The 25,172-nt window shown below is 52.9% G+C and overlaps 1 protein-coding gene across 2 annotated transcripts in view; it reads right to left on the bottom strand.

Annotated features, from left to right (window-relative positions):
• The window catches only part of SLC28A1 (solute carrier family 28 member 1), a 44,608-nt gene extending 22,191 nt beyond the window's left edge, over positions 1 to 22,417 (bottom strand). For both annotated transcript variants that reach the window (XM_040642841.1, XM_040642840.1), the window contains exons 1-7: positions 21,755 to 22,417; positions 20,819 to 20,907; positions 19,485 to 19,576; positions 15,408 to 15,591; positions 9,728 to 9,869; positions 9,014 to 9,127; positions 8,072 to 8,149 (exon numbers count right to left, since the gene is read on the bottom strand). In XM_040642841.1, coding sequence (XP_040498775.1) covers positions 8,072 to 8,149; positions 9,014 to 9,127; positions 9,728 to 9,869; positions 15,408 to 15,591; positions 19,485 to 19,576; positions 20,819 to 20,907; positions 21,755 to 21,847 — 792 coding nt within the window. In that variant the 5' untranslated portion in view covers positions 21,848 to 22,417. The remainder of the gene's footprint in view (positions 1 to 8,071; positions 8,150 to 9,013; positions 9,128 to 9,727; positions 9,870 to 15,407; positions 15,592 to 19,484; positions 19,577 to 20,818; positions 20,908 to 21,754) is intronic.
• Between the last annotated feature and the right edge of the window lie 2,755 nt (positions 22,418 to 25,172).

Genomic DNA, 25,172 nt, shown 5'->3' with positions numbered 1-25,172 from the left:
TATATATATATATATATATATATATATATAAACAAACCCTAAAGACTCCACCAAACAATTATTAGAACTAATAAATGAATCAATAAGTTGCAGGATATAAAATGAACATACACAAATCGGTTGTGTTTCTATGCACTAAATCAGAAAGAGAAATCTCACTTACAATTGCATCAAAAAGAATAAAATATCTATGAATAAATTTAACCAAGGAGGTGAAAGACCTATACTCTGAAAATTATAAGACACCGGTGAAATGGAGCGCCTGGGTGGCTCAGTCAGTTAAGCATCTGCCTTTGGCTCAGGTCATGATCTCCGGGTCCTGGGATCAAGTCCCAAGTCAGGCTCCTTGTTCAGCAGGGAGTCTCCCTCTGCCTCTCCCCTGCCACTCGTGCTTACTCCCTCCATCTCTCTCTCAACTACATAAGTCTTAGAAAGAAAGAAAGAAAGAAAGAAAGAAAGAAAGAAAGAAAGAAAGAAAGAAAGAAAGAAAGAAAGAAAGAAAGAAAGAAGCTGGTGAAAGAAATTAAAGACAACACAAATAAGTGCAAAAATAGTCCACGCACATGGATTGGAAGAATATTGGTAAAATGTCTACTATCCAAAGTTATCTACAAATTCAATGCAACTCCATCAAAATACCAATGGCATTGTTCACAGAACCAGAACAAATAATCCTGTATTCCCTATGCAGAACCACAAAAGACCCTGAATAGCCAAAGCAGTCTTGAGAAAGAAGAACAAAGCTGGAGGTATCATGCTCCCTAAATTCAAACTATACTACAAGCCTATAGTAATCAGAACAGTACGGTACTGGCAGGAAAACAGACACATGGATCAATGGAATGGAATAGATAGCCTAGAAATAAACCCATGTTTATATGGTCAGTTAGCCTACAACAAGGAGGCAAATATATCCAATGGGAAAAAGACAGTCTCTTCAATAAATGGTGCTGGGATAGCTACATGCAGAAGAATGAAACTGGACCACTTTCTTACACCCTACGCAAAAACAAATTCAAATGGATGAAAGACTTGAATGTAAGAGCTGAAACCATAAACTCCTAGGAGAAAACATAGGCAGCGAGCTCTCCGACATGGTTCTTAGGGATGTTTTTTGGACCAGTCCCCCAGGAAAGGGCAACAAAAACTAAATTAAACAGATGTGATTACATCCAATTAAAAAGCTTCTGTGCAGCGAAGGAAACCAACAACAAAACAAAGAGGCAACCTACTGAATGGGAGAAGATATTTGCTAACCATATATCTGATAAGGTGTTAACATAAAAAATATATAAAGAACTTACATAATTAACTTAATGCCCCCCAAAAAAATTCGATTAAAAAACGGGCAGAGGACCGAATAGACATTTTCCCAAAGAAGACATCCAGATGGCCAACAGACACATGAAAATATGCTCGACATCACTCAGCATCAGGGAAACGCAAATCAAAACCACAATGAGACATCATCTCACACCGGTCAGATTGGCTATTATCAAAAAAACAAGAGGGGCGCCTGGGGGGCTCAGTTGGTTAAGTGTCCGACTCTTGATCTCAGTTCAGGTCAGATCTCAGGTCTGTGAGATGGAGCCATGAGTTGGGCTCCACACTGGACGTGGAGACTGCTTAAAATACATAAATAAAATTTTTAAAAACTTAAAAAAGTAAATAAGTCACAGGGACGCAATGTTCAGCATAGGGAATTCAGTTGATAATATTGTAATAACTTCGTACAGTGACAGGTGACTTACAACATGACTTACTATGGGGATCATTTCATAATGTCTAAAAATATCAAAGCACTGTGATACATACCTGAAATTAATAGGATATTATGTCAGTTATACTTCAATAAAAATAAAAGGAAAAAAAGGAAGAAACAAGAGAACACGCACCTGTGAAACCAACCACACACACGCAACGATGCAAAGCTGGACCATCCCTCGGTGGGGGGGTTGGCACAATGCCTACTCCACCACCACCCTTACAGGAAGGCAGAGGGCACTTACTCCACGGCCACATAAAGTGGACACGCCTCCTGATTTCCTGCTCCTACTGCTCCTTGCCTTGAATGACTCACCACTCTGCTCCCTCATGCCTTCATGTCAAAGTCTCCTTCAGAGACCTTTGTTGACGCCAGATACTCACAAGATCTCTCCCAGTCCAGTCGCCCCATCTCCGTCCTTCCAGCACCAGCCCAGTTTCCACCAACTTCCCACTCCCTCCCCTGAAAGTCGTGCTCACCGAGGTTACCAGGGACCCCTTATTACTAATCAGCCACGGTGCGTTTTGGCCCTTTTCTTATTTGATTTTGTTCTTGGCCAAATGGGGCACTGTCAACCACTGGGGATGGCCAAGGCTGCATCAGGCAGACACCCCAAAACTCTTGGGAGATGCAAACACTTTCTTTCCGCTAGGTGTTCCTCAGGGAGAACATCTGAGCAGCACTGCTGAGCTCAGTACGTGGGTGCATGTTGCAGAGGCGGGAGCCACAGAAACGAACGAGTGAGCATGCGCGACCGGGGCAGCCAGACCCAGGAAGGATGCAGGAGCCCCGGGGGAAGCGCCCGTGTGGGTGGGAAATTACCAGAAGGGAGATGGAGCCAAGGTGGAATGACTAATCAAGATGATACAGCCAAGAGGCGGCTGCCACGTCCACGGTGCTGGACTCCAGGCCAGGGGAGGTGGAGGGACCCAGAAGCCCCAGGCAGAGGCTCAGCTTCCTGGAGAAGTGAAGAGCTGGACCGCGGCCCAGCAGGAAGCAGCTTGGATTCTGAACATCTGAGTGAGCTCAGAGGAGACTTCCCCAGGCCGTCAGGAGCCAAGGGCTTGGACTGTGGCCACATGATCCATGGAAAGAAGGCAAAGAAAGCTCCCGAGTCTTCCATTCGACTCAGCACCAACAAAACCACTCCCACCTTGAGGGCCAGTCCCAAACTTAGCAAGTGCTTGTGCTTGTGTGTGTGTGTGTGTGCGCGCACGCGTGTGAGTGTGCAGGGGTGGGTGGGTGAGTGAAATTTAATGATCAATGAATCTTATGAAGAAGGGAATTCCGTGGCCATGGAACGTTTAAGTCCTCCCTGATTTGGTCTGTCTCAGTGAAGGAGGCCACGGGCTAACCCACTAACCACAAGCGTGGCCAGAGGACAGGGCCTCCCAGGGGCCAAGAAACGGTTAGTGTTTGGGAAATGCTGAGTCTGGCTAATGATAAACCCACCTCCCTTGTTTTTTCTCTCTTGGCTGAACATTCAAACTCAAAGTCTTTAGCAACCATTTAATATGTTTTAAAGTTAACGTTGTCGATATTAAGGTTGCTTTTTGTATTTGGAAGGGAGACGTGATGTCACTGACTTCAACTTGTAGTATGAGAAGAAAACACCACTTGGCTGATAGTCCAATCACCCTGTTCTAGCCCTGGCTCTGCCCTAACCCACCGGGTGACCGTGCCCAGGTCACCGCTCCTCTCTGGGGTGTGGTTTAACTATCTGTAATATTAAGGGGGGACCGAAAGATCAATGAGCTAACATCCAGCCCAACAGTCCACAAAGCCACGGTTGTACAGGGTGATTTGGGGAGAGAGGCAAGTAGCAGGTGTGCACCTGTTCTTCGAGAAAGGGAGAAAAGATGGGAGGACACACAGCTAACGCTGGCAAGAGGATGGACACAGCAGTAAGCCAGGTGATCGTTTCAGTGCTAGACCGGGAGAGAAGCAGGGTAGGGGCATCAGTGGACAGCGGCTGCTTGGCCTGCCCTGGGCCCCTTCCCCTGCTGCTTTTAGTAACAAAGCTTTTATTTTCCATTGGGAAACCACCCTCTCCTCCACTCTCACCCAATGGACTCTAAGTTTGATCGATCTAAGCCATTTATCCTCCCTGGCTATAATTCGGAGACGGCATATATTCCAAGCCAGGCCAAGAAGGGTCCACTGCTGAGTTTCCTTCTAGAGCTAGTAGAAATCAGGCATGCTCTCTCTCTTTCTCTCCCTGCTAAGGAAGGTTGCTAAGTTGGTTGGATGTAAGCCTGGTATCTCTTTGCCTCCAGCTCAAGGGAGCCTACCCGAGACTAAGTCTAAAGCCAACACCAAGAACACAGAACCAGGACATAGGCCAGGTGGATCCCCGGTGATGGTCTGTACCTGGATCCAGTAGGATCCGAGGCCCCTGGATTTCTCATAGAAATTAATCTTGAGTTTTTGGTTCTGTTTTGTTTCGTTTTTTGGCTTAAGTCCATTTGAGTTGTGTTTCTCTCACTTACCACTAAGTCAGGAGCCAAGCACCCTGGTCAGGAAGTGCAGCCTAGACTCCCAAATGTGTCCCCATGTTATGACTGAGAGGGACCGTAGATCAAAGGGTCAGTACCATTGCTGTTCCTCCCAGGCAGGATGCTAGCTGTCACCTGGGCCCTGCTCCCGTACTAGACCACAAACGCTCCCTTGGAACACAAGGGCACCCTGAAAGTGTAGCTAATCACAGGTCCTGTAGGGAGCTGCCTGCCTTGTTTCCTATCGTGGAGGGACTGTACCGCCGCTCCTGGGCAACGCTCCTTGCCGGGATGAGCTTCTCAGGGCGGCGTCCACTCAGTCAGAACACCTGACTCCCTGGCTTTGGGTGGGAGCACAAGACCCCAGTTGTTGCAACTGTAGTATTCCGTGCCCTGGACTTGGCGATTGGTCCAGGAATGGTCACATGACCCGAGGCAGAACAATCTGAAGACTGCCCCAGGATTTTCTACCTTGGGCTGGCAGAGAAGAGTTTCCCTCATTTGGGGGGACGTGCTGTGAGAATGAGCCCCTGATGGTGCTGGGGGCCAGGGGAAGATCTGGTATGCAAGCATGAAGCCGATGCCCTGGCGTAAGCACAAATGTGGGGCTGAGGGCCGTGAACCTGACTGCCCCGGGTCCAGCCTGCTCCCGCTCTACCTCGCCTTCCCGTGCGTGAGGCAAGAGCAGCCCCCCCGTCCTCCTCCCTGTAAAGCTAGTTTTAAATGGGTTTCTGTCACTTGCAACCAAATAGTCCTCAAGAATACTCATTTCTTCCAAACAAGGGAAAAACAAACATCTAAGATCTGGGCCCTTTGTCACCACTGCCTACCAAGGGAAGTGCTTTGATATCAAGGCATAGAAGCTAATAAGCAAGAGCTTTGGACCTGGGTTCCAATGTTAATCCCAGCAGTCACTAGCTTTGTGACTTTGTGCAAGTAACAACCACTCTGAACCTCAGTATCCTCGTCTGTGAAAAAGAGGATAATGATAGCACACACACACACACACACACACACACACACACCCCGTGGGTCGTTGGGAGGGCAAAGTGAGTGCCTGGCTCATGGTTCTGGCTCCACACCTAGGGGCTGCTATTATGATTTCCTTCTCCCTGTGTTTTTCTTCTCTGCTCCACCAAGGTCTTGGGTTTAGAGGGGGACAAAATGGTTTCTGGTGGCTGGGGAGCTGGCTGCAAAGACCATGTGTAGCTCCTGGCTCCAGAGGGTCGGGAAGCTCTGGGCTCTGCTGGGGAGGTTTGGAGAAAGAAGAGTTCAGCCCTGGTCTTGGGCCAAGGGGAAAGCTGCTCAGGACCGCACAGTCATGGGAACGGCGGCCCGGCCAGGGAGAGGAGCCCAACCCACAGCCGTGGCTCACAGAGCCAGACCTTCCCGGCAGGCACGGAGGACGTCCACGTGCACGCACAGGAGAACCACCATTTGCTCAGCAAAGAGCAGTGTCCAGGCACTGGGCAGGGCTTTGCAGGGCTCAGGGTCACTAAAGGGACACAAGGATGAGTAAGACCCAGGCTGTGCCCTCCAATAGCTAAATGCAAACACGTCTACAACACGTGGAGCTAAGTAACATGCTTCCTGCAGGGCCCCCTCAGCCTCTGTTCCCTGCGGTGACCTCTCTCCTGCACCGTGGCAGCCCGGTGGCCCCAGGTCACTGTGTGGGGATAAGGTAGCCTCCTCTAGTCCTCTACTCCAAGCATCCTGGCCACAACCCTTCCTACCCACTATTGACATGACAACCATCCCAAAGCTCCAAAAAAGTCCCTCCCTGCTCAAAAATCTTCAATAGCTCCCATTTCCTGGGGACAAAGCCCAGAGGCCTCTGCCTGGCCTTTAGGACCCTTCCAGGTACAGCCCCGCCACACGTCTGGGTTGTGCCCTGGCCCATGCTTTCCTACCAGTAGCCTCCGTGCCATCAGAGGGGCCTCCGCCCTGTACTTGACACACACCTGCACGTTCTCACCTCAGCGCTGACCGCATGAACTTCCCCTTCCTGCCTGTCTGCGCCTCCAGACCTTTCCTGTCCTGGCCATCCTGCAGCTCCGCGTCAAACACCACCTCCGGGGGCGTCATCCCCACTGGCCCCAGCTGAAGCAATCCCTCCCTAAATGGATCCCCGGCACTTTCCGTTGTGCCAACTGTGCTGGAACCTGCGTCCTGGGGAGGTCGAGCTGCAGAGTGTTGTTATGTTTGCGTTTTCAAGAGTGAGAGGATGCTGGCCGCTGTCTGTCTGTCTGGTGAACACAAGAAGTCAGCCAGCCTCCGCTGCCTCTCCCTGGAAACTTGGGAGGCCCCTACTTGGAAATGCAACTGTGAAGGGAGCAGGCCTCCCTTGCCCTGCAGGAATGGTGCTCGGGGACCTTTGGAGGGGGCTGATGGAGGCTGCCCCCTCCATCTCCCCTCTCTGGTCTCCCTCAGAACTGGTCTCCGGGAAACATGATGGACAAGCCTGTCCCGGGGCACGTAAGACTCCCAAGAGGACAGGATCCCGGTCCCCTCCCTCTTTCCTCCCAGCACTGATGTTATTAGAACGCCTTGGCTACAGTGGACATTTCACTGAGAGTTGCTGGCACACACGGACGCTGTGACGCCCAGACGACCTCCCCGCGCGTCAGTGGCAGGGGAGGCAGAGCTGGAGATGTCCAGACTCACCGCCTGGCTCCACATCAGCCCAGAAGTGCAGAGCTGAGCCCATGCCCAACACCCCACGCGGGGTAGGAAGGCTCTAGAAACAATGGCCAGAGTCATAGAAAGCAGAAAGCTCTGAACCTACACGTGGGATCCCGCACAGCAGCCCCCGCCCCCGATGGCAGTGGTCTGGGGCGCACCCCTGTAGGCAGCACGGGATCCATCCATGGTGCCAAGGAACGGGGACAGAAAGTCTCAGTCTCAGTCTCTCTCTCTCTCTCTCTCTCTCTCTACCTGGCATGGCAAGTGGAGCTTAAGCCTGGAGGGGGCTTCGGGGTGTTTCGACAGCTCGGGTGTGAGGCGGGCAGAGGGGAGCCATGCCAGAGGAAGCAGGCCCATGGGTGCTGGGGCAGCCAGTTGGAGAAAGAAAAAAGACAAGCACATTCCCAGGCAGACCAGGGGAGCGGCCGCAGCAGGAAACTCAGCACAGGCTGCCCCGTGTCGAGGCCGGCCCGGGGCTCCACCGCACACACCAAGGCCCTGGAGGCTTTCCATCACACATCGGTTTCCTCTGTAGTGTTTTGCACTGCAGCAGACACACAATAGTCTGCTGGCAGTGGGGGAAGGAGAGAGGGAGGGAGGGGCTGTGGGTCCAGGGGAGTCCAGAGTGGGGAGACCTAGCTTACAGCTGGATAATCAGGGCCGGCTTCCTGCAGAGGGGGCCCGGAACGGCCTTGAAGTAGAAGCAGCCCGAGAGTCATTTGGGACTCAGGTTTCCTGGAAAGAGTCCTTCCCAGGCCTCGGGTCCCTGCATCATAGTGGGAGCTGAGGCAAAAGCAGGGGCTGGCCCCATGCCCCTACCCTCCCTTCTCTTCCTCAGCTTCACGCAATTCCAGCATCTGGCAGTTCATTTTTAAGGAAAAGAATACAGACATATCTTACTGTGTAAATGTTACAAAACGCACGGAAAACATACCGGCGGGTGAACACACCGTGGGGGCCCCACTGGGCACCCCTGAAGCTTCCGCTTCCTGAGCATCTGGGACGCGGCTCCCCCCAAGAGCCTCCCCTCCACCTGGGCCTGGCCCACCCGGCTGGCCCAGACTCCCAGCTAGCTGGGGGCACCGGGCAGCGGCTGCGAAAGGCCTCATGGGCCAAGAGTTGAGCTGACCTGGAAGGCAAAGACACCCTTGACCATCGCCTCCCCAAACACGAAGCTGGAGCCCGCATCCGTGTAGCTCAGGAAGATCTGAAAGCAAAACACAAAACAAAGCAAATGCCTGGAGGGAGGCCGGGAAGCCAGGAGGGAGAAACGGGGCCTGGAGGCCGGGCTGGGGGAGCTGGAGGGACCTCACCGGCCTGTCCGGCAGCCCGGGCCGCCATCCGGTACTATACACTTGAAGGGAAAGGTCCTCCGAGATGGGATCTTGAGGACAGCCATAAAGAGGCAGAGCCGGGACACACGGGCTTCCTCGGCTCCGCCCGTGCTCTCCCTTCAGATGGCGCATGCAAACCTGAGACCGCAGGACCGGGGTGCGGAGAGGATTGGCCATGTACCCCCGATGATTTATACTTTAAAAAGGAACTCATGATGGCTGTACAACAATGTGAACGAGCTTCATGACACGTAAAGATGGCGAAAATGGTAAATTCCGTGGTGTGTGTATTTACTGCAATAAACAATGGAATGTAAAAATACGACCGCAATCAACTGAACGTTATTGGTAGCACACACATACCCTAAGTAAATCATCTGGGATTCTTTTTAGCACTTTTAACTATTGTAAGTTCGACATCACTCCTGACTGCCGAAGGCCACATGACTTGTGCCCCGGGTTCCCTAAGAAACTTCCTGTCCTGAGACTCCTGTCCACATCAGATAGGCTCTGAAAGGACGGCTCCGTCGGGGCAGGTGGTCCCAGGCCTGAGGGGTATAGCAGCCGCACTACCCAGCCCCCCTCTACTCACGGGGTCTGGGACCCAGGGCCCACCCACCGTCCTGGTCCCAATTGCTCCCTATGGCCTCACCACCCACCTTCCCCCAACAGAGTGGCTTCTCCTTCATTTCCTGGCCACTCAAGACACCATGGGCCACTGGGCCCCATGTACGCACCTGGATCTGCTTGCCCATCCACTGGAATGCGATAAATCCCGGTTCCGTTCTGATGACGAAGAGTCCAAGCGCAAACTGTAGTCCGAGGCCCCAGGACACAGTCCTCCAGGACACCTGCCACCAGATAGAAAGGTCCTGGTGAGCTCAGCAACTTGGGGGGATCCGCAGGGGACAGCTTGGGGTGAGGCCAGAGAGCACGGTGCTACTGATGGGCTATGGGAGATCTGGTCTGTCTGCAGGATGGAGACCGGACTCAGCCAGAACTCTGGGCCTGTTGCCAATGGTCACCTCTATCCTGGAGTCAGAATAGGCCACATTCTTAGCAGCCACGGGCCTGGGGCAGTGTGCTGGGGTGGGGCATGGTCTAAGGACCCATGCAAGACCCGACAGCCTCCAACCTGCCATGGCACTCGGTCCTGGTCATCACCGGGTGGGCAGAGCCAGACTTGTGGCGTCTGCCCGGATCCTCCCCCATCCCTCCTCCACAGGCAGGGCTCCCAGCTGCCCTGACCCCACTCCCTCGATGCCCACATGCCCAGTGGAGGGTTGCCTCTGCCTCTCAGCATTTAATGACTCCTTAGCAGCGATCCCCAAACTCAGGTGTGCGTGAGAATCTCTGGGAGTCTTGGCTGGAGGCTGTGGGGGGACGTTGGCCACACTGTGAAACAGGGAGGGGTCCTGGCTTCAGGGGGTGGTTGACCACTAAGCACTCACTGAGCGGTGATGCTTTGAGCAGGCAAAGAGGAGGCTAACGAGCACGCAGATTCCTGCAAAGGACACCAGCTGCTCAGGTTGCCGGGAGGTGTCCAGAACCAACCATGAGACCAAGCCCAGGAAGGCAGAGAGAGCCAGAGCCCTGCAGGGGAGAGGCAGAAAGCCACCATTCTCAGCATCTCCCCACCCCCACACAATAGCACCCAGGGCCCCCAGGAAAGGGTGCTCGGGGCTGGTGGGAGGAGAGAGAGCCATGTGACCTCGCACAGACCACCCAGCCTCTCTGAGGCTTGTGCCCTCTTCGGGAAAATGAGAAAGACCCGCACGTCTCCAGGCTGCTGAGAGGGCTAAAGAGCAGAATGCGTGCACTGAGCCTTGCACGGCGCCGAGCGCACGGCTCCATCAAGGGGCAGGGGCTCCCTCAGCTGCACTGATGCTCAGCCCAGCCTCTGACCAGGCCAGGGTGAGGGGGGCCCGTGTGGCCCAGGACGCCGCAGTTGGCACCATGGGCTCTGCTCTCCAGAAGCAATAATGTCAGTCCGGGCAGGTGAACCAAGCGCCTGGGATCGAGGCCTGGAAGCAACCTTCAGAGCCGTGCTGCCCTCCCTGGGCTGGAGTTGGCTTGTCCAGGAGGGCTGGGCATCGCGTGTTCGAGGTCTGCCCCTGACCCGGTCATCAACTCACTCGGAACAACCGATAACAGCTGATGTTCACTGAGCACCTATCAAATATCAGGAACTACACCAGATGTTGAGAGACGCATGGCCACCGCCCATTTTAGAGGTGAAGAAACTGAGGCACAGTGAGTTTAAATGACTTGCCCACAGCCACCCATTTGAATAGTAGCAGATGTGAGATTTTAACCCGGCACCCGGACAGCAAGTCTATCCTCTTAACTAGCTCCGTGCACGGCCACCAGCTGGTAAGAGGCGGACCCGGGGCCAGAGCTCACATAGGCCACGTCCAGAGCTCACTGCTTACCTCCGCCCGTGTTTCCAAGCACCTAACACCCCCGGTCCACATGCACAGTTCCCGCCCTGTCTCTGTGCCGCTTGCCTCACTATTTCTCCCGATGTTAATTCACTTTATAAAAATTTAAGCACAGGGGCACCTGGCTGGCTCAGTCCGTAGAGCATGCAACTCTTAACCTCAGGGTCATGAGTTCAAGCCCCACATTAGGTGTGGAGACTACTTAAAATAAAATAAATAAGACAAAATAACAAGTGTATACTTTGGGCTGGGTTTTTGTTGTCATTTGTTTTTAATGGCTTTGTAGAGGTACGATTGGCGTATAATAAATCGAATACATTGAAGTGTACTCACTCTCTTTTAACTTGTTAGCTATAATCCCTGCCATGTTATTTTAGTGGTTGCTTTAGCATTTACAACATGCATCTTTAACTTATCACAGTCTACCTTTAAGTGATATGATACCACTTCCTGTCCGTATAAAAACCTTAGAGCAATATAATTTCATTTCTTCCCTCCCAACCCTTGCTCTTTACTTCTATATGTAATATAAATCCTCTAATACAGTTATTCTTGCTTTATAAGTTGATTACTTTTGAAAGGGATTTAAATAATAAAAATAGTTATTTTTTGTAGTTGTCATTTCAGTGCTCTCCACTCTTTTGTAGAGATCTAGATTGCCCTCTGTTACCTGTTTGAAGAATTTCCTTCAACATTTCTTGTAGCACAGGTCTACTTTTTATGTCTGAAAACTTCTTTCGGCTTTTGTATATCTAAAAAAGTCCTATTTCTTTTTTTTTTTTTTAAGATTTTATTTATTTAGTTGACAGAGACAGCCAGCGAGAGAGGGAACACAAGCAGGGGGAGTGGGAGAGGAAGAAGCAGGCTCATAGCGGAGGAGCCTGATGTGGGGCTCGATCCCAGAACGCTGGGATCACGCCCTGAGCCGAAGGCAGACGCTTAACGACTGCACCACCCAGGCGCCCCTAAAAAAGTCCTATTTCTCCTTTTTGAAAGGATGGTTCTCTGATCAAGAACTCTAGATTGACACATTTCGTTTTTACTGTTCCATTGCTTTTTCATGTGTATTGTTTTTGAGAAGAAATCTGCCGTCATCCGTATCTTTGTTCCTCCGCACATGTTTTCTTCTCTGTTTTTAGAATTTTCTGTTTTATCACCAGTTTTAAGCAATTTGATTATGTTGTGCTTTGGTGTGGTTTTCGTCTTGTTTCTTGTGCCGGGGGTTCCTGGAATTTCTTTGGGTTTATAATCTTCATCAAATTTGGAATTTTTTGGACACAGTTTCTTCAAGTAACTTTTCTCTCCCCTCTTTCTCCTCTGGAGACTTCCGGTACGTGCACCCACTTAGAGCTGTGGCACGGTCAACTGATGTTCTGTTTGACTCGCTCAAGTTTTAAGACTTTTTGGAAAGAGCCTGAGCAGGGTTTATTCTATGGTTAATTTTCCCCTACTTATTGATCCAAGATCTTTAGTACTCTAAATGACGCCCTGTGGAATTATGAAGTTTCCACCCTGACTGTTGAGAATAAACACTATTTCCGGCCCTGTGTGACTTCCAGGCACTGTTCCCTCTAATACTTTCGGGTGGGTCTTTCCTAGGCCTTGGATGGTTTTCTCATATGCATTCACTGATCAGAACTCAGCTGCATCCTCAAAGAGGACTTTCTGTGGATTTCTGCAGTCTTCTCTCTGTGCCACTGTCTTCTCTCATACTCTGCATTGTGAACTCTCACCACCTTGGCTTCCCTGGCTTCCCAGCTCTGTATCCTCAACCCAGGAAATCTGCTGGCCCACCTCGGTTCCCTTTCCCTTCACTGTGGCCTGGAAACTCTCTCAATGCAGAAAGGGGGCGATCATAAGGCTCCTCTCCTTTATTTCCTTTTTCTCCAGGGTCACTGTCTTCTGCTGCCTGATGTCCAATATTTTAAGAGCTATGGTTTCATATATTTCTTCCAGTTCTTTAGTTGTTTCAAGTGGTCTCTGTTACTCCATCTTGACTGGAAGCCAACACCAAATACATATGCTTTTTAAATCAAGACAAAATTCACATACCATACAACTTGCCCATTTAAAGTATGGGGCGCCTGGGTGGCTGAGTCAGTTAAGCATCTGCCTTTGGCTCAGGTCATGATCCCAGGGTCCTGGGATCGAGCTCCAGTCAGGCTCCCTGCTCAGCGGGGAGTCTGCTTCTCCCTCACCCTCTGCCTGCCACTCCCCCTGCTTGTGCTTTGTCTCTCTCTCTAATAAATTTTAAAAACCTTTTCAAAAAAATAAAGTATACAGTGTAATCGTCCTCAGTATATTCAGAGTTGTGTGAACATCACTCAAATCAATTTTAGAATATTTTCATCAGCCCAAAGAATAACCTAGCACCTCTAGCCATTACCCCCAATCTTTCCATCCACTCCCCCAACCTTAGTCAATCACTAACCTACTGTCTGTGTCTATAGATTTGCCAATTTGGACATCTCATATAAATGGTTCTTCATGACCGGTTTCTTTCACTTAGCATAACGTTTTCAAGCTTCATCATTATTATAGCCTGTAGCTTTTCTTTTTGTGACCAATGATATTCCGTTATATGGATATACATACTGGACTTATTCACTTAGCAGTTGATAGACACGGGTTGTTTCCACCTTTTGGGTATTATAATGTTGCCATAAACATTTGTGTAAACGTTTTTGAACAGATGTTTTTTTTTCTCTTAGGTATATACCTAGGATTGGAAATGTTTTGTATGGTAATTCCATATAACTCCATGCATATTTTGAGGAACTGTTTTCTTTTTTTTTTTAATTTTATTTATTTATGAGAGAGAGAAAGTGGGGGGAGAGAGAGAGAAAGAGCACACATGAGCAGGGGGAGGGACAGGGGGAGAGGAAGAAGCAGACTCCCCACCGAGCAGGAAGCCTGACATGAGGCTCGATCCCAGGACCCTGGGATCATGACCCCAGCCGAAGGCAGCTGTTTTAACCAACTGAGCCACCCAGGCGCCCCTGGAACAAACTGTTTTCTAAAGCAGGTGTGCCATTTCACATCTCTACCAGCAGCGGGCGAGGGGTCCAAGTCCTCCACATCTGGGCCAACACTTGTTATCATCTGTCTTTTTTGTTATCACCCTAGAAAATGTGAGGTGGTATCTCATGTGGTTTTGATTTGCCTTTTTATGAGGGCTGATGAGGTTAAGCATATTTTCATGTGATTACTGGCTATTTATATCTTTGGAGACATGTCTATTCAAATCCTTCTCTCATTCTTCAATTGGGTTGTCTTTTTATTGTTGAGTTGTAATTCTAGATACAAGTCCTTTATCAGATACATAATTTGCAAATATTTTCTCCCATTCTGTGGGTTGTCTTTTTACCTTCTTGATGGTATCCTTTGAATCAAAAAGTTTTTACCTTTCATAAAGTGTAATTAATCTGCATATATTTTTTAAAGGAAACCTTATATTGATACCTCACATGGAGAGCCAGTATCAATGATCTGTCACAAATAGATGATTGTAAAAATAAATCCTTTTACAAATCTATTAATTCTTTTATTACTATAAAAGCCACAGCCTTTTGTGTTTTTTTTAGTTTTTTAGGCTGCTCCAGGGATTACAATGTGCATCTTTACATTATTGCAATGTATTTAGAGTTAATACTGTACTAGTTTAATAAAAGTCCAGTTGTAAAAAAAAATCTATTTATAAATTTATTTTAATTCTTACAGATTATAAATTTTTAAAAATTTGCTCAAAGTTCATGTAATTTATTAATTTTAAATTTAAAATTATAAATTATCATTATGAATTATTTATTATACATTTATTTATACATAAGTTGAAAAATGTGCTCCTCCATAGGCCCGTCAAATCCCTTTGCTGTGGTGCCCCCAGCTTAGTCCCTGGCTATCCTTGAGCACCAGTTTCTTTATTAACAAAATGGAGTCCTCAAATAGATTGCGGGTCTTCAGATTTTTTTTAAGCTACAGAAATCTTTGTTTCCAGCTATTTATTTTTATTTTCATTTTTTGCAAACTTCAGTTTATAAAACCGATAAAATAGAGCTTCCTGGTTGAGATGGGGATTTGAGGAGGAAGGTCTGATGTCCCCCCCCTCTAATCTCTCTCTCCCGCCCTATGTGGTACCTCCAAGGTTTCCAGACCTCTAAGGAACCCAGTTTGAAAACCAGGGGATCCCAAACTATTGTCCAGGAACACGGCTGGCTGAATGAGAATCCCCTGGGGTTCACTAAATTCATGGATACCTGGACGCTAACGCAGCCTGCTGACTCTGACTCCAGGGGTGGTCTCTGCAGCTGTCTGTCTCTCACGCCCCAGGTGACCCGACAGGAGGCTCTGACACGGGCCCTCCCTGTTTGGATGGGCTGGAACCTTGAGCTTAGGAAACTGTTGAGTCCTGCTCTCAGATCACAGTCACCTATTGTCATTGGGGCCGAGGACCAGCCGGGAACCGGCAAACCACCACAGAGATGGCTGTGGCCACGGAAGCCACCCAGCCACACCTGCCCTGGGGTTCCCATGAGGCAAGCAGAGCAGAGGGTGCCCCATTGCCCGGGAACCCCCTGGTGGGGCAAGGATTGAGGCTCTCCTCACCCAGGCCTGGTGGTGACCCCGGAGCGGACTCAGAAGTCTCATCCAACGGCCCGCCCACCCCGCCTGGGGCTGTGAGCTCACTCACCTCTCAAACCAGAGGCCCAGGCGGTAATGCCCCAGAGGCTCGACGCACCTCAGCAGTCTGGGCCCCAGCAGCCTCTTCAGCAGGCTGTGGGCGAGGACGGTGAGGCCCACACAGGTGAGGACGAACAGTGCCAGGGCCCTCTGGAAATCCAGGAGGCTGGCCATCAGCAGGAAGGCCGCGAAGGCTGGGAGTGGGTAAGAATGAAACAGAGAGGGGTCAATGACAATGACACGGGCCTGCCCCCTTGCCCCCCCAGCTGCACCTTGTCCCACCCAGGGCACGGAGGACCTCTGAGCCTCAGCTGCCTCATCTGGAATTGGGGACAATCATTCCTGCTGTGCTGCAGGGCTGGTCTGGAATAACCGAGGAAGGTGTGTGGAGGGGCTTTGCACACCGTGAACGCGCTGACCGGCTGTGAAGGATGAGGGTGTGAAAGGAGGGGGCCAGACGGAGTGAGGCTCCAAGCATCAGCGGAGGGCCTGCTCTGTTCCAGACCACACGAGGTTTCATGGCTGATGGAGACGGTCAGGTCAGTCACTCCGGGAAGGAGTTCACTCGCATGTGCCAGGATCCTACTCTGGAAATACGGACCATTTTCTTCCTAGAATTTCCTTCTCCCTGCTTGCTCCTCTCCTCTTCGAGCAGCTAAGCCAACCTGTGTTCTGCCTCAAGAAAGGAATAGGACAGTGGATAGCAAAGGGGGAATTGTCTCTCCTGCCTTATGAACTTCAGAAGCCAGGGCCGTTGAAGAATGGAAAGGACTTACAGCTCTTCCACTGGGTAAAAATGTGGGCTGCAAGGTTATGAGCAAGTGTAAGTCCTACCCTACCCGCTGTGCTGCCAGACCAGTTAGAGGACACCAGCTGGAAGACAGCCTACGTGAGGACACTGGTTAGAGGAAAGGCTAGTTGGAGGACAGACCAGCTGGAGGACAGACTAGTTAGAGGACCAGGTGGGTCCTGGGAAAAGGGCTCTGACCCTGGGAACCCAGGAGCCCTGCCCGACAGAGGCCGTGAGATTTCAGAGAGAGCAGCGCCCATGCAGCCTGGGCAGGCAGAGCCGTAGAAGGTTTCCGAAGTTCTGCACAGCAGAGCAGGCACCAAAGATCACCAAAGCTGATCTCTGTGAGCAGCTCAGAGGAGGAGAGGGGAAGGAGACCAGACCAGGCCCCCGACAGAGACGGGGCGTCGCCACGGCTGCCTGCAAGGGCAGAGGACCCAGCACCAGCCGTAGAAATGGGCAGGTCAGTACACAGCTGAGGGCTGGTAGGGATCCGCCCCCCGGGGACTCCTGGGGAAAGGGGTGAAGGCATATTCCACACTGACAGAAGTTAAGAGAGGACTCCCGCGGCTGGGATGACGAAATTGAAACCGAACAGGAGTCAAGCTCGAGGAAAGCGAGCTCCCTTCCTCTCACACTGAAGGTTGCGGCCGGGCCTCTGACCTGCACAGGTGTCACCGAGGGGCACGCAGGTGTGGTCCGCAGGGCGGGGCCAGGGACGCAGGTGCAGGGTCCCGGGGCTGGGGGAGGGGCGGCAGGGGGTGGTTACGGCTTGTAACCTCCCACAGCCGGCTCTGTGCGGATCCCCATTCAGAGCCGAGGCACCCGAGGCCAGTGGAGCCGGGTGACTCACTACGGCAGGGAATCGAGCTAAAAGTCCTACCAGGGTCTGTCTCAGGGCCAGTGACTCGGGGGACTGGCGGGCTGTGCGGGAGAGGACGCAGGGTGGACAAGTCCCCGGACGGGCATGGAGAGACGTGTGTTCCTGCTCCCGTGCTGAGCCCATGCGGTCCTCTGGGGTCCAGCCCACTTCAGCAGTGGGGGCCCCCGAGGGCCACGTGACCCAAAGACCTCCAGCGACCTGGCCAGAAATATGGGTCTTTTCTGAGACTGGGGACCCCAAGGCCCTCTGTGGGTCAGCGGCCAGGGCCATCTTTGCACCCACAGAGAAAGCCCACCTGAGGGAAGGACACCATGGCCACGGCTCAGGCACGCCATGAGCTTCATTTCTCTACCACACCTACTCCCAGAAAGTGCGGGAAGGGCCGCACCATAAAAGACACAATACAGTGCAGTTCTCAAACAGCCGGAGGAAAGCAAGGTCACACAGACATGGAGAAAATCGAGACTGGCCACTGTAAAGCATAATTTACTGACAGCCAAGACAAAGGCGAGATAGGATGAGATAGGGCGTTTTCATGATCTTCAATCATCTTTCTTTTTTTTAAAGATTTATTTATCAGGGCGGGGGAAGGGCAGAGAGAGAGGGAGAGAGAGAATCTCAAGCAGACTCCCTAGTGAGCACGGAGCCCCACGCGGGGCTCGATCTCACGACCTGGGATCATGGCCTGAGCCGAAATCAAGAGCTGGGTGCTCTGCTGACTGAGCCAGCCAGGTGCTGCTACTTCAGTCATTTCTTCAGGAGGAACCAATCTGAGTCTGAGTGAGGGTGGAAGCCAAGGGGACCGAGAAGGCCTGGGCTCAGATCCCGCCAGAGGAAGCCTTCCCTGTCTCAGACATCTCTAGGAGGAAGCTTTGAGGGGCCGTGAGCCAGCCCCTCTCAGCAGACAGCCCTGCTTTCACTTTCAACATGGAGACCCGGGCCACTGGCATCATGGCGCGGCGAGTCCTCTCCCTGTCCGGCCCCCTGAGTTGGGGGTCTCTGCACCCACACCTTCTCCATCTCCTACCTGCAGGACGAGGTGACCTGCCCCTCCCCCTGGGCCCCTTGCCCTCCTTCCCTGGGCCTAGGGGCTGCCCTCCGCCTGCCATCTGTCTCCTCGTCCTTCCCCTTCTTTCTCTACCCCCAGCCCCCACCTCAGCTCACACACACGGTTCTAGAGTCTCCTGTCACCTACACACCCCTTGACACTGTTTACCCTCCTTGACAATATTAACCCTCCTTGTTAATATTCCTGCCTGTCCTCCTAAAAAATCCTTCCAAAGAGCTGTCTACACTTGCTGTCTACACTGCCTCACCTCCCATTCACTCCAATGCAGCCCCTCCCCCCGCCGCACCTAGTGACCCGCTTGGCGCTAAATCCCCCAGCGGTGCTCTGCCCCTGTTCCGCTGCTCCCCTTCCCAGGGAGGAGCTCGTCTCCCGCTCCCTCTCCGCCCCCCCCACATACACACACACACACACACACACACACACACACACACACGCCCTCGGCTCTGAGGCTTCCTCAGCCAACCAACGCCCTCTGTGGGGCTGGTCCCCAGACTGTGGTCATCCACTTTCCTATTCATTCTCCAGGCATCCCCGGGAAGCTCCCTCCCCTCCTCCATGGCCTGGCTGTAGGCTCTAGCACCCTGTCCCAAACAGCTGGCCGTCCCTCTCCCCGCCAAGGCCGCCTCCTCCCATGCTCCCTGGCCGTGGAGGCATCATAATGCACTGAGCTGCCTGAGCAGAACCCTGAGGCACCCTGGATTCTGGGGTGTCCATCCTGCACACTCACTGGGCTCCCACGTTTGCTGGAGAAGTTTCCTGAGGGTCTCTCTGTCCCCATGCACTCTGCTGTCCTCACCATCTCCTCGTCATCCCTGCCTGCCTCTCCCAGGCTTCCACAGTGTGGATCAGCCCCCAAGCTTGCCTGTTAAATCCCTCAGGGGCTCTCTCTGGCTCTGGGGTAACACTCAAGCTCCTGAGCTGCCTGCCCGCACCGTGCCGGGTTTCACCTTCGCTCCTGGGGTCCTGCATGGAGCGCCTTCTCAGCCCTTATTGTCCTGCTGCTTCACCTGGCTGGCTCCTGTTCCACCTGGGAGGCCTGAATGTCACCTCCTCCTGGAAGTCCTCCCTGATCACTCCCATCCTTTCCTGGTGTTCCTAGATGGTTTGCTGCATCATGTGGAAATACTAGCTCCCGTCTCCCTTACTGATCAGAGACAACCTTGGGAATAAGACCTGATCTGGCTTCCTTCTGATGTCCCAGCTTCCAGCGCGGAACTGGCCCTGAGTCGCTTGTTGAATTGTTGGATAAGTGGATGCCCTGAGACATGGGAAGCTGGGGTGGAGGTGGCTGGGGGGCTGGGGAGGGAATGGCTGTCTCCCCGGTGGGGCTGGGCCCCGGGCTCACCCGTGCAGAGTAGGCCGGCGCAGACCCATCGAAACAGCCGTGTGTGCTCCTGGCAGAAGCGTCGGGCCCTCAGGGCTGGCCGCAGGTTCCTCCTGGGGAGAGGACCGGACAGTCCACGAGTGCCCCAGACTCCTGCTGTCAGCAACTCAGGTAAAAGCCATCGGGTACATCCCCAGTGAAGTGGGGACATGGGGCAAGCCAGGCGCCGGCCTTGACATCACAGGACTGGGGCAACCCCCATCCGGAGCAAACCGAGGCACGGCTCAGGCCCTCCACGCCTTGCCCTCAGATGCAGCTGCGCCGCCCTCCTGATCACGTGGCCCTCGGGCCTGGGAGGGCGGTAACCGCGATGACCACCTGCCAGAGTGCGCCCGCCGTCCCGTTTGCACCTGTGTCCGGAGCCAGGTGGAGAGGCTCCCTGCTCTGCCTTCTTCCCCGGGGACGCAGGCTCACCACCTGAGTCGGCAGGCCTCCCAGCAAGTGAACAGCCCGCTCCGTGCCCGCAGCCCCCACCAGCCCCCCCCTTCGTGGCCCAGTGCAAATGCGGGCTCTCGCCCGGTCATCCGGCCCCTGTCTATCCCGGGAGGAAGGGCGGGCACTGGGAGGGCCTCTGGGGCCCCACAGGCTGAGCATGGAGGAGGTGCTCACTTCAGCCACCAGCGGCTGTTTTAAGGACGCCTGTCCCCTCCCTGTCCCCACCTCCTGCCCCCTAAGGGAGGCCTTCTTCCCCAACTTCCCACCCGAGGCAGACAGATGGATTCCCTCCCCTCCACCGCCCTTCCTCTTCGTGCTCTCCTCAGCTGTAGATCTGGCCAGCGGGGACACCAACAAGTTTGGGCATCGAGAGACCGAGTTCTAGGCTCGGACTTGCTGCCCGTGTGACCAGGGCCGGTCTCTTCCTCTCGGGGGCTTCAGCCTCCCCGTGGGAAGTGAGGGGACCGGCCCAGTCCAGGGGTTTTCAAACCAAGCCTCGAGGTTCCCTGAAGTGCCCCAGAGACTGAGTAGGGTAGAAGGCAGATGGGGAGGTTGAGGGGGGGTCAGGCTGGCTCGGGGCACCATCCAGCTGCAGTCAGAACAGCCCCACAGTATATACTGAGGTTCCTGCGGGGGGGATCTCATTCTGGCTGCTTCGAGGCAGGTCGGGAGCCTCTGGCCTGCTCACCCCCAAGGCAGCAGCCACAGTGCTCACTTGTTGCCTAAAGCACATTCGTTCCTCGCTTTGACAAAGGTTCCAGGAGCCCCCTCTCTATCGTCAGGAGGCCAGGTTCCTGTCCCTGCTCCCCACGGTGACCTCCTCCCCAGGCCAAGCCACGTCCCTCCCGGAGACCACCTACCATCGTGAGAAGGGCTCCGGTCTGGACTCGGTCCAACTGTCCCTGGCCTCTGCAGGGCTTGAGACGTTGCCAGGGGTCCGGCCTTCCTCCTAAAGCCACCAGAGAGTGACCAGAGTGTGCCTCCTGCCCCAAGTGAGAGCAGAGAGAGACCCTGGCTGCCACCTGTGTGCCCATGGGCACTTCGGGAGTGGGCTGGGGTGGGGGCTGGGCTTTTGCACAGGAAGTCATTAGAGGACAACTTCATTAAATTCTGCAAAGCACACATTGAGTGCCTACTGTGTGCTGGACTCGGTGCTAGACACATCCTGCCTCAGGGAGCTCAGGGTCTGCCTGCAGAAGGGACCCTGGGGCCTCAGCGGTGGTTGGTTGGGGAAGCTGCAGGCGGGGCCACCTTGGGGTATGACCCCAGGACACCATTTGCCCTCCATTTGTCTATGGAGTTGTGTTTCGTGGGTAGGGAGGTTATTCTTGCAGATTACAGTGTGAAAAGCACACCCTGGGGTTGTGTGCTGACGGGGTGGGGGGAGGGGCTTCGTCAAGGGAGGTTGGAAGGGAAAAGGGTGTCATATTCGGCTCCAAAGTTCTGGGCGGTGGGCCTCTACTTGGCCATTCCAGAGCAAGGACAAGATGGCCAGCTCCTTAAAGGCTGAGGCCTCCCCAGAGATCCACCCCCACCCCACCTTCTTTCCTTGGTTTTTAGATCACAGCTCAAACGTCCCTTCAGGCCTTTCAGACTAGGGCAGGTGCTCCTGGCACTCATGAGCGAAACAAAGGGGCTGCTGTGGGTTGAGGAGGCCAATACAATACATTGATACATTTTGGGGGAGGTGGGGGGGGGCTAACTTTTCACACAAAGAGGTAGGAGGGTGAAGGAAGATGGTGAACAAAGGGCCCTCCCACCAGGGGGCCAAAATGGGGAGGGGGCCGGGGACAGACCAGGCTTTCCAAGAGCTCAGCCCCCATGTTCTCCAGACCATTGGCCACAGATGTGAGTGAGATAGACTGTCTTCGTTTTGGTGTGTTTTCCATGTGCGTGACCTTCCAGCTGAAAGACAAAGGCGGGGCCCAAAGCTGAAAGCAGAAGTCGATGCAGGACCCCGGGTGCAGGGCCCAGAGAAGGGAGGAGGCTGGGAGAGGGCTGGAAGCGGAGACCAGACACGGGGTGGGGGGGCAGCTTTGATCTTCCGGGAGATCCACCCTCCCTGTGCCTGGGGCCACAGAGGAAGGTGCCCCTTCCTGCACTCACTTCTGAACCCATGGGACACAAGTCCTTGCAAATCTGGGAGGCCAGCAGAAACAGCAAATTCTGCCCACCTCGCAGGGAAGGCAAGGAAGGAATTACGTAAAAGAGACTCTAGACTTCATCACTCCCACAGCAGGTTAAAGCCATTGCCACTAAGTGATATCTTCACTGTATTATACTGTCCCATCTCTGAAAGATGGAAAAATAATATCCCCAAAACTCTTCAGTCCCTGGATCCAACTAGACCTGAAACCAGTCCTACTGCTGGACTTTTCAATTCTGAGAGCCAGCTGCTGAAGTTCATGGGCTTAACTCATCTCGTAAGAGCCCGAGCTAAGACCCCATCTCTCCCCACTCCTGTTTCTTCCCCTCGAGATCACCCTACTCCATCCAAACACCGACCAGCCTGGTTAAGCTCACACGTTCAGAGGCACATACACACGGAGCACACGCGAGCTGGGAGCCGTGTGCAAGTACACATGCAGGCAGAGCCCAGGAATGCCTAGCTGCCTGTGACACACAGAGACACACAGCTGCACAGGGAGAGGCAGGACCCCCGTCCTACTCACATATTTGTGGTGAACAAGTCACTCTCGGGGATGGGCAGAAGCGCGTATTTCCACGGGGACAAAATGATTTTCACCTGTCTGCACTTTGGCCCGTCTTCTCTCTTCAGTGCGACTTCCGGGCGGAGTCCAGAGCCCGAGGAGGTGGGCCTTCCACCCAGCTCTGTCCAGCGCCCTCTCCAGAGCCCAGGGCCGCGGGGGGGTGGGGGGGGGGTGGGGCAGGGAACCCAGCCTCTCTCAGGGAAAAGGGAAACCAGAGCCAGCAGGTCCCACTCTGGGCCTGGCCCTCGGGCTCCTGCCTCCGAACTTCATCTGCCTGACTCCTCTGAGATGCCCTCCTCTCTACTCTCCCCTGCTCCCACATGGGCCCACGTCTTCCAGGAAGCCTGTCTTGACTATTCTCACTCTATGTTCGCCCCCGCCCCAGCCCATCCTCCCACCGTGCCCTCCTTCACTGGCCCTCGAGGTTACCCAGGCTCAAGGATCACGCACATTAGCTTTCCTCTTTTTTTAAAAAAAAGATTAAAATTTTTAATATGGCCAGATCTTCTTTATTATTATCTTAGTCACCATATAGTACATCCCTAGTTTTTGATGTAGTGTTCATGATTCATTGTTTGCATGTAGCACCCAGTGCTCCACGCAATACGTGCCCTCCTTAATACCCATCACCGGCCTCGCCCATCCCCCACCCCCTCCCCTCTGACGCCCTCAGTTTGTTTCCCCGGAGTCCAGAGTCTCTCACGGTTCGTCTCCCCCTCCGATTTCCCCCCCTTCCTTTTTCCCTTCCTTCTCCTAATGTCCTCCTGCTAATCCTTACGTCCCGCACAGCTTTCATCTGCATCTCACCACTCTCCCCTCCTCGCACATCGGTGATTACGGTGATTACGCAGCAACCTCTTTCCCCGCGCGCTCGAAAGGAAGGAAAGCAGGCTCGCTGTCACAAACAGCGTTCACATCTAAGCCTCCAGAAGATCAGGACAACGGAAGGAAATCACGCAGTTTGCCCTTTCTTTCTTTCCTTCTTTCTTTCTTACATATAAGTAATTTATTTCTTTTTTCTTTTTTTTTCAAATTTTTATTTAAATTCCGGTTAATTAACATACTGTGTAATCGTTTTTCTTTTTTTTTTTTCTGGCCGACACCTAAGCAACGAAGTCAAGTGTGCGAAGTCAAGGGACAAACGCTTTCATGCTTCAGTCCTCCAACTAAACATTAAACTATCCTGACAGGGTGCACGACATCTCTTTAATAATTAATGACGCACACTCAGGACAAAACCCCATGTGATGCATGAACATTTCCCGTAACGCAGGCTGTGGGATTACAAGCACACACTGGTTGTTCTAGATGTTTGGAGAGGATGATGGAGGGTGGGGGTGCCCCTTGTCTTTAAAAACCTTTTTCTGTCTCTCTCTCCGATTACCAACGCATTACACATGCTTCGTGAAACATGGTACACAGATACAGACATACAGAAGAGCAAGTTAAAAACCCCTCTACGCGGAGCCCCCTGGGGACGACTACCGAGTTTGTGGAACTGCTCTCCGGACTTTTCCTTTATGTTATTCCTTTTTTCAAAGGAGGTCAGACTACACTAGCTGCTTTGCAATCTGGGGCAGAGATCCGCACCCTGCCCCACTCACTCTTTTGGGGACGCCTGTGCTGCCTTGATTGGAACTCAGTGTCCAGGGTATCCCCTGGTTTATCCTAAAGGAGGCCCGTCTCCGTGGGCGGCTCCCCCATCTTAGCAGAGGGCTTTAGTCAAAACCAGTGAGGCCGCACCTGCTTCTCTGCTTCTGCCTGCTTCTAGCCTCCTCCGCCTCCCCTCCCTCCTGCCTCCTCCCTCCCCGCCTCTCCCCTCCCCGCCTCTCCCCTCCTTTCTTGGTTCCTCTCCGTGCCCTGAGGAAAGCCCGGGGGTACAGCACACCCGGCAGGGGCCAAACTTACTTCCAAACAGTTCCTATGTTACACCTTAAACCCTTGACATTTTTGTGTGCCCTGATCTAAAACACGGATTTCATAGGTGGTGTGTCATGGCTTGAACCCTGACCTGGAGTCTAAGGGTCTAGATTCAGCTCTGACTCCAAAAGTTAACTTGTTTCTTTCAAGTGAACAAGGGGGGTAATAGTACCCACCTTGTAAATAAATACTGACGGGGCTTCAAGGAGCTCACGCAGGTGAGGTGCGTAGCAGAGAGCCTGGCACGGTAAGGCTGGCAGGTGTCACCACTGTCACAGGGCCCATCTGGGGGATGCCTTGACGCTGCTGTCCTCCTTCAGGCTGGGAGAGCCTGGAGGAGTTTCTCCCCTGCCCCTCTCTTCAAGGAGTGACCCCAGATCCCCTCAAGTGATCCTGGACCCCAGAAGCCAAATGCTTTTTTTATTTTTATTTTTTAAAAGATTTTATTAATTTATTTGACACAGAGAGACAGGCAGCAAGAGAGGGAACACAGCAGGGGGAGTGGGAGAGGGAGAAACAGGCTCCCCACTGAGCAGGGAGGACTCAGTCCCAGGACCCTGAGATCAGGACCTGAGCCGAAGGT

Source organism: Ursus maritimus, unplaced genomic scaffold (assembly GCF_017311325.1).
Source record: "Ursus maritimus isolate PB19 unplaced genomic scaffold, ASM1731132v1 scaffold_27, whole genome shotgun sequence".
In the NCBI taxonomy this organism is placed as follows: Eukaryota; Metazoa; Chordata; class Mammalia; order Carnivora; family Ursidae; genus Ursus; species Ursus maritimus.
This window is presented reverse-complemented; position numbering and strand designations above follow the sequence as displayed.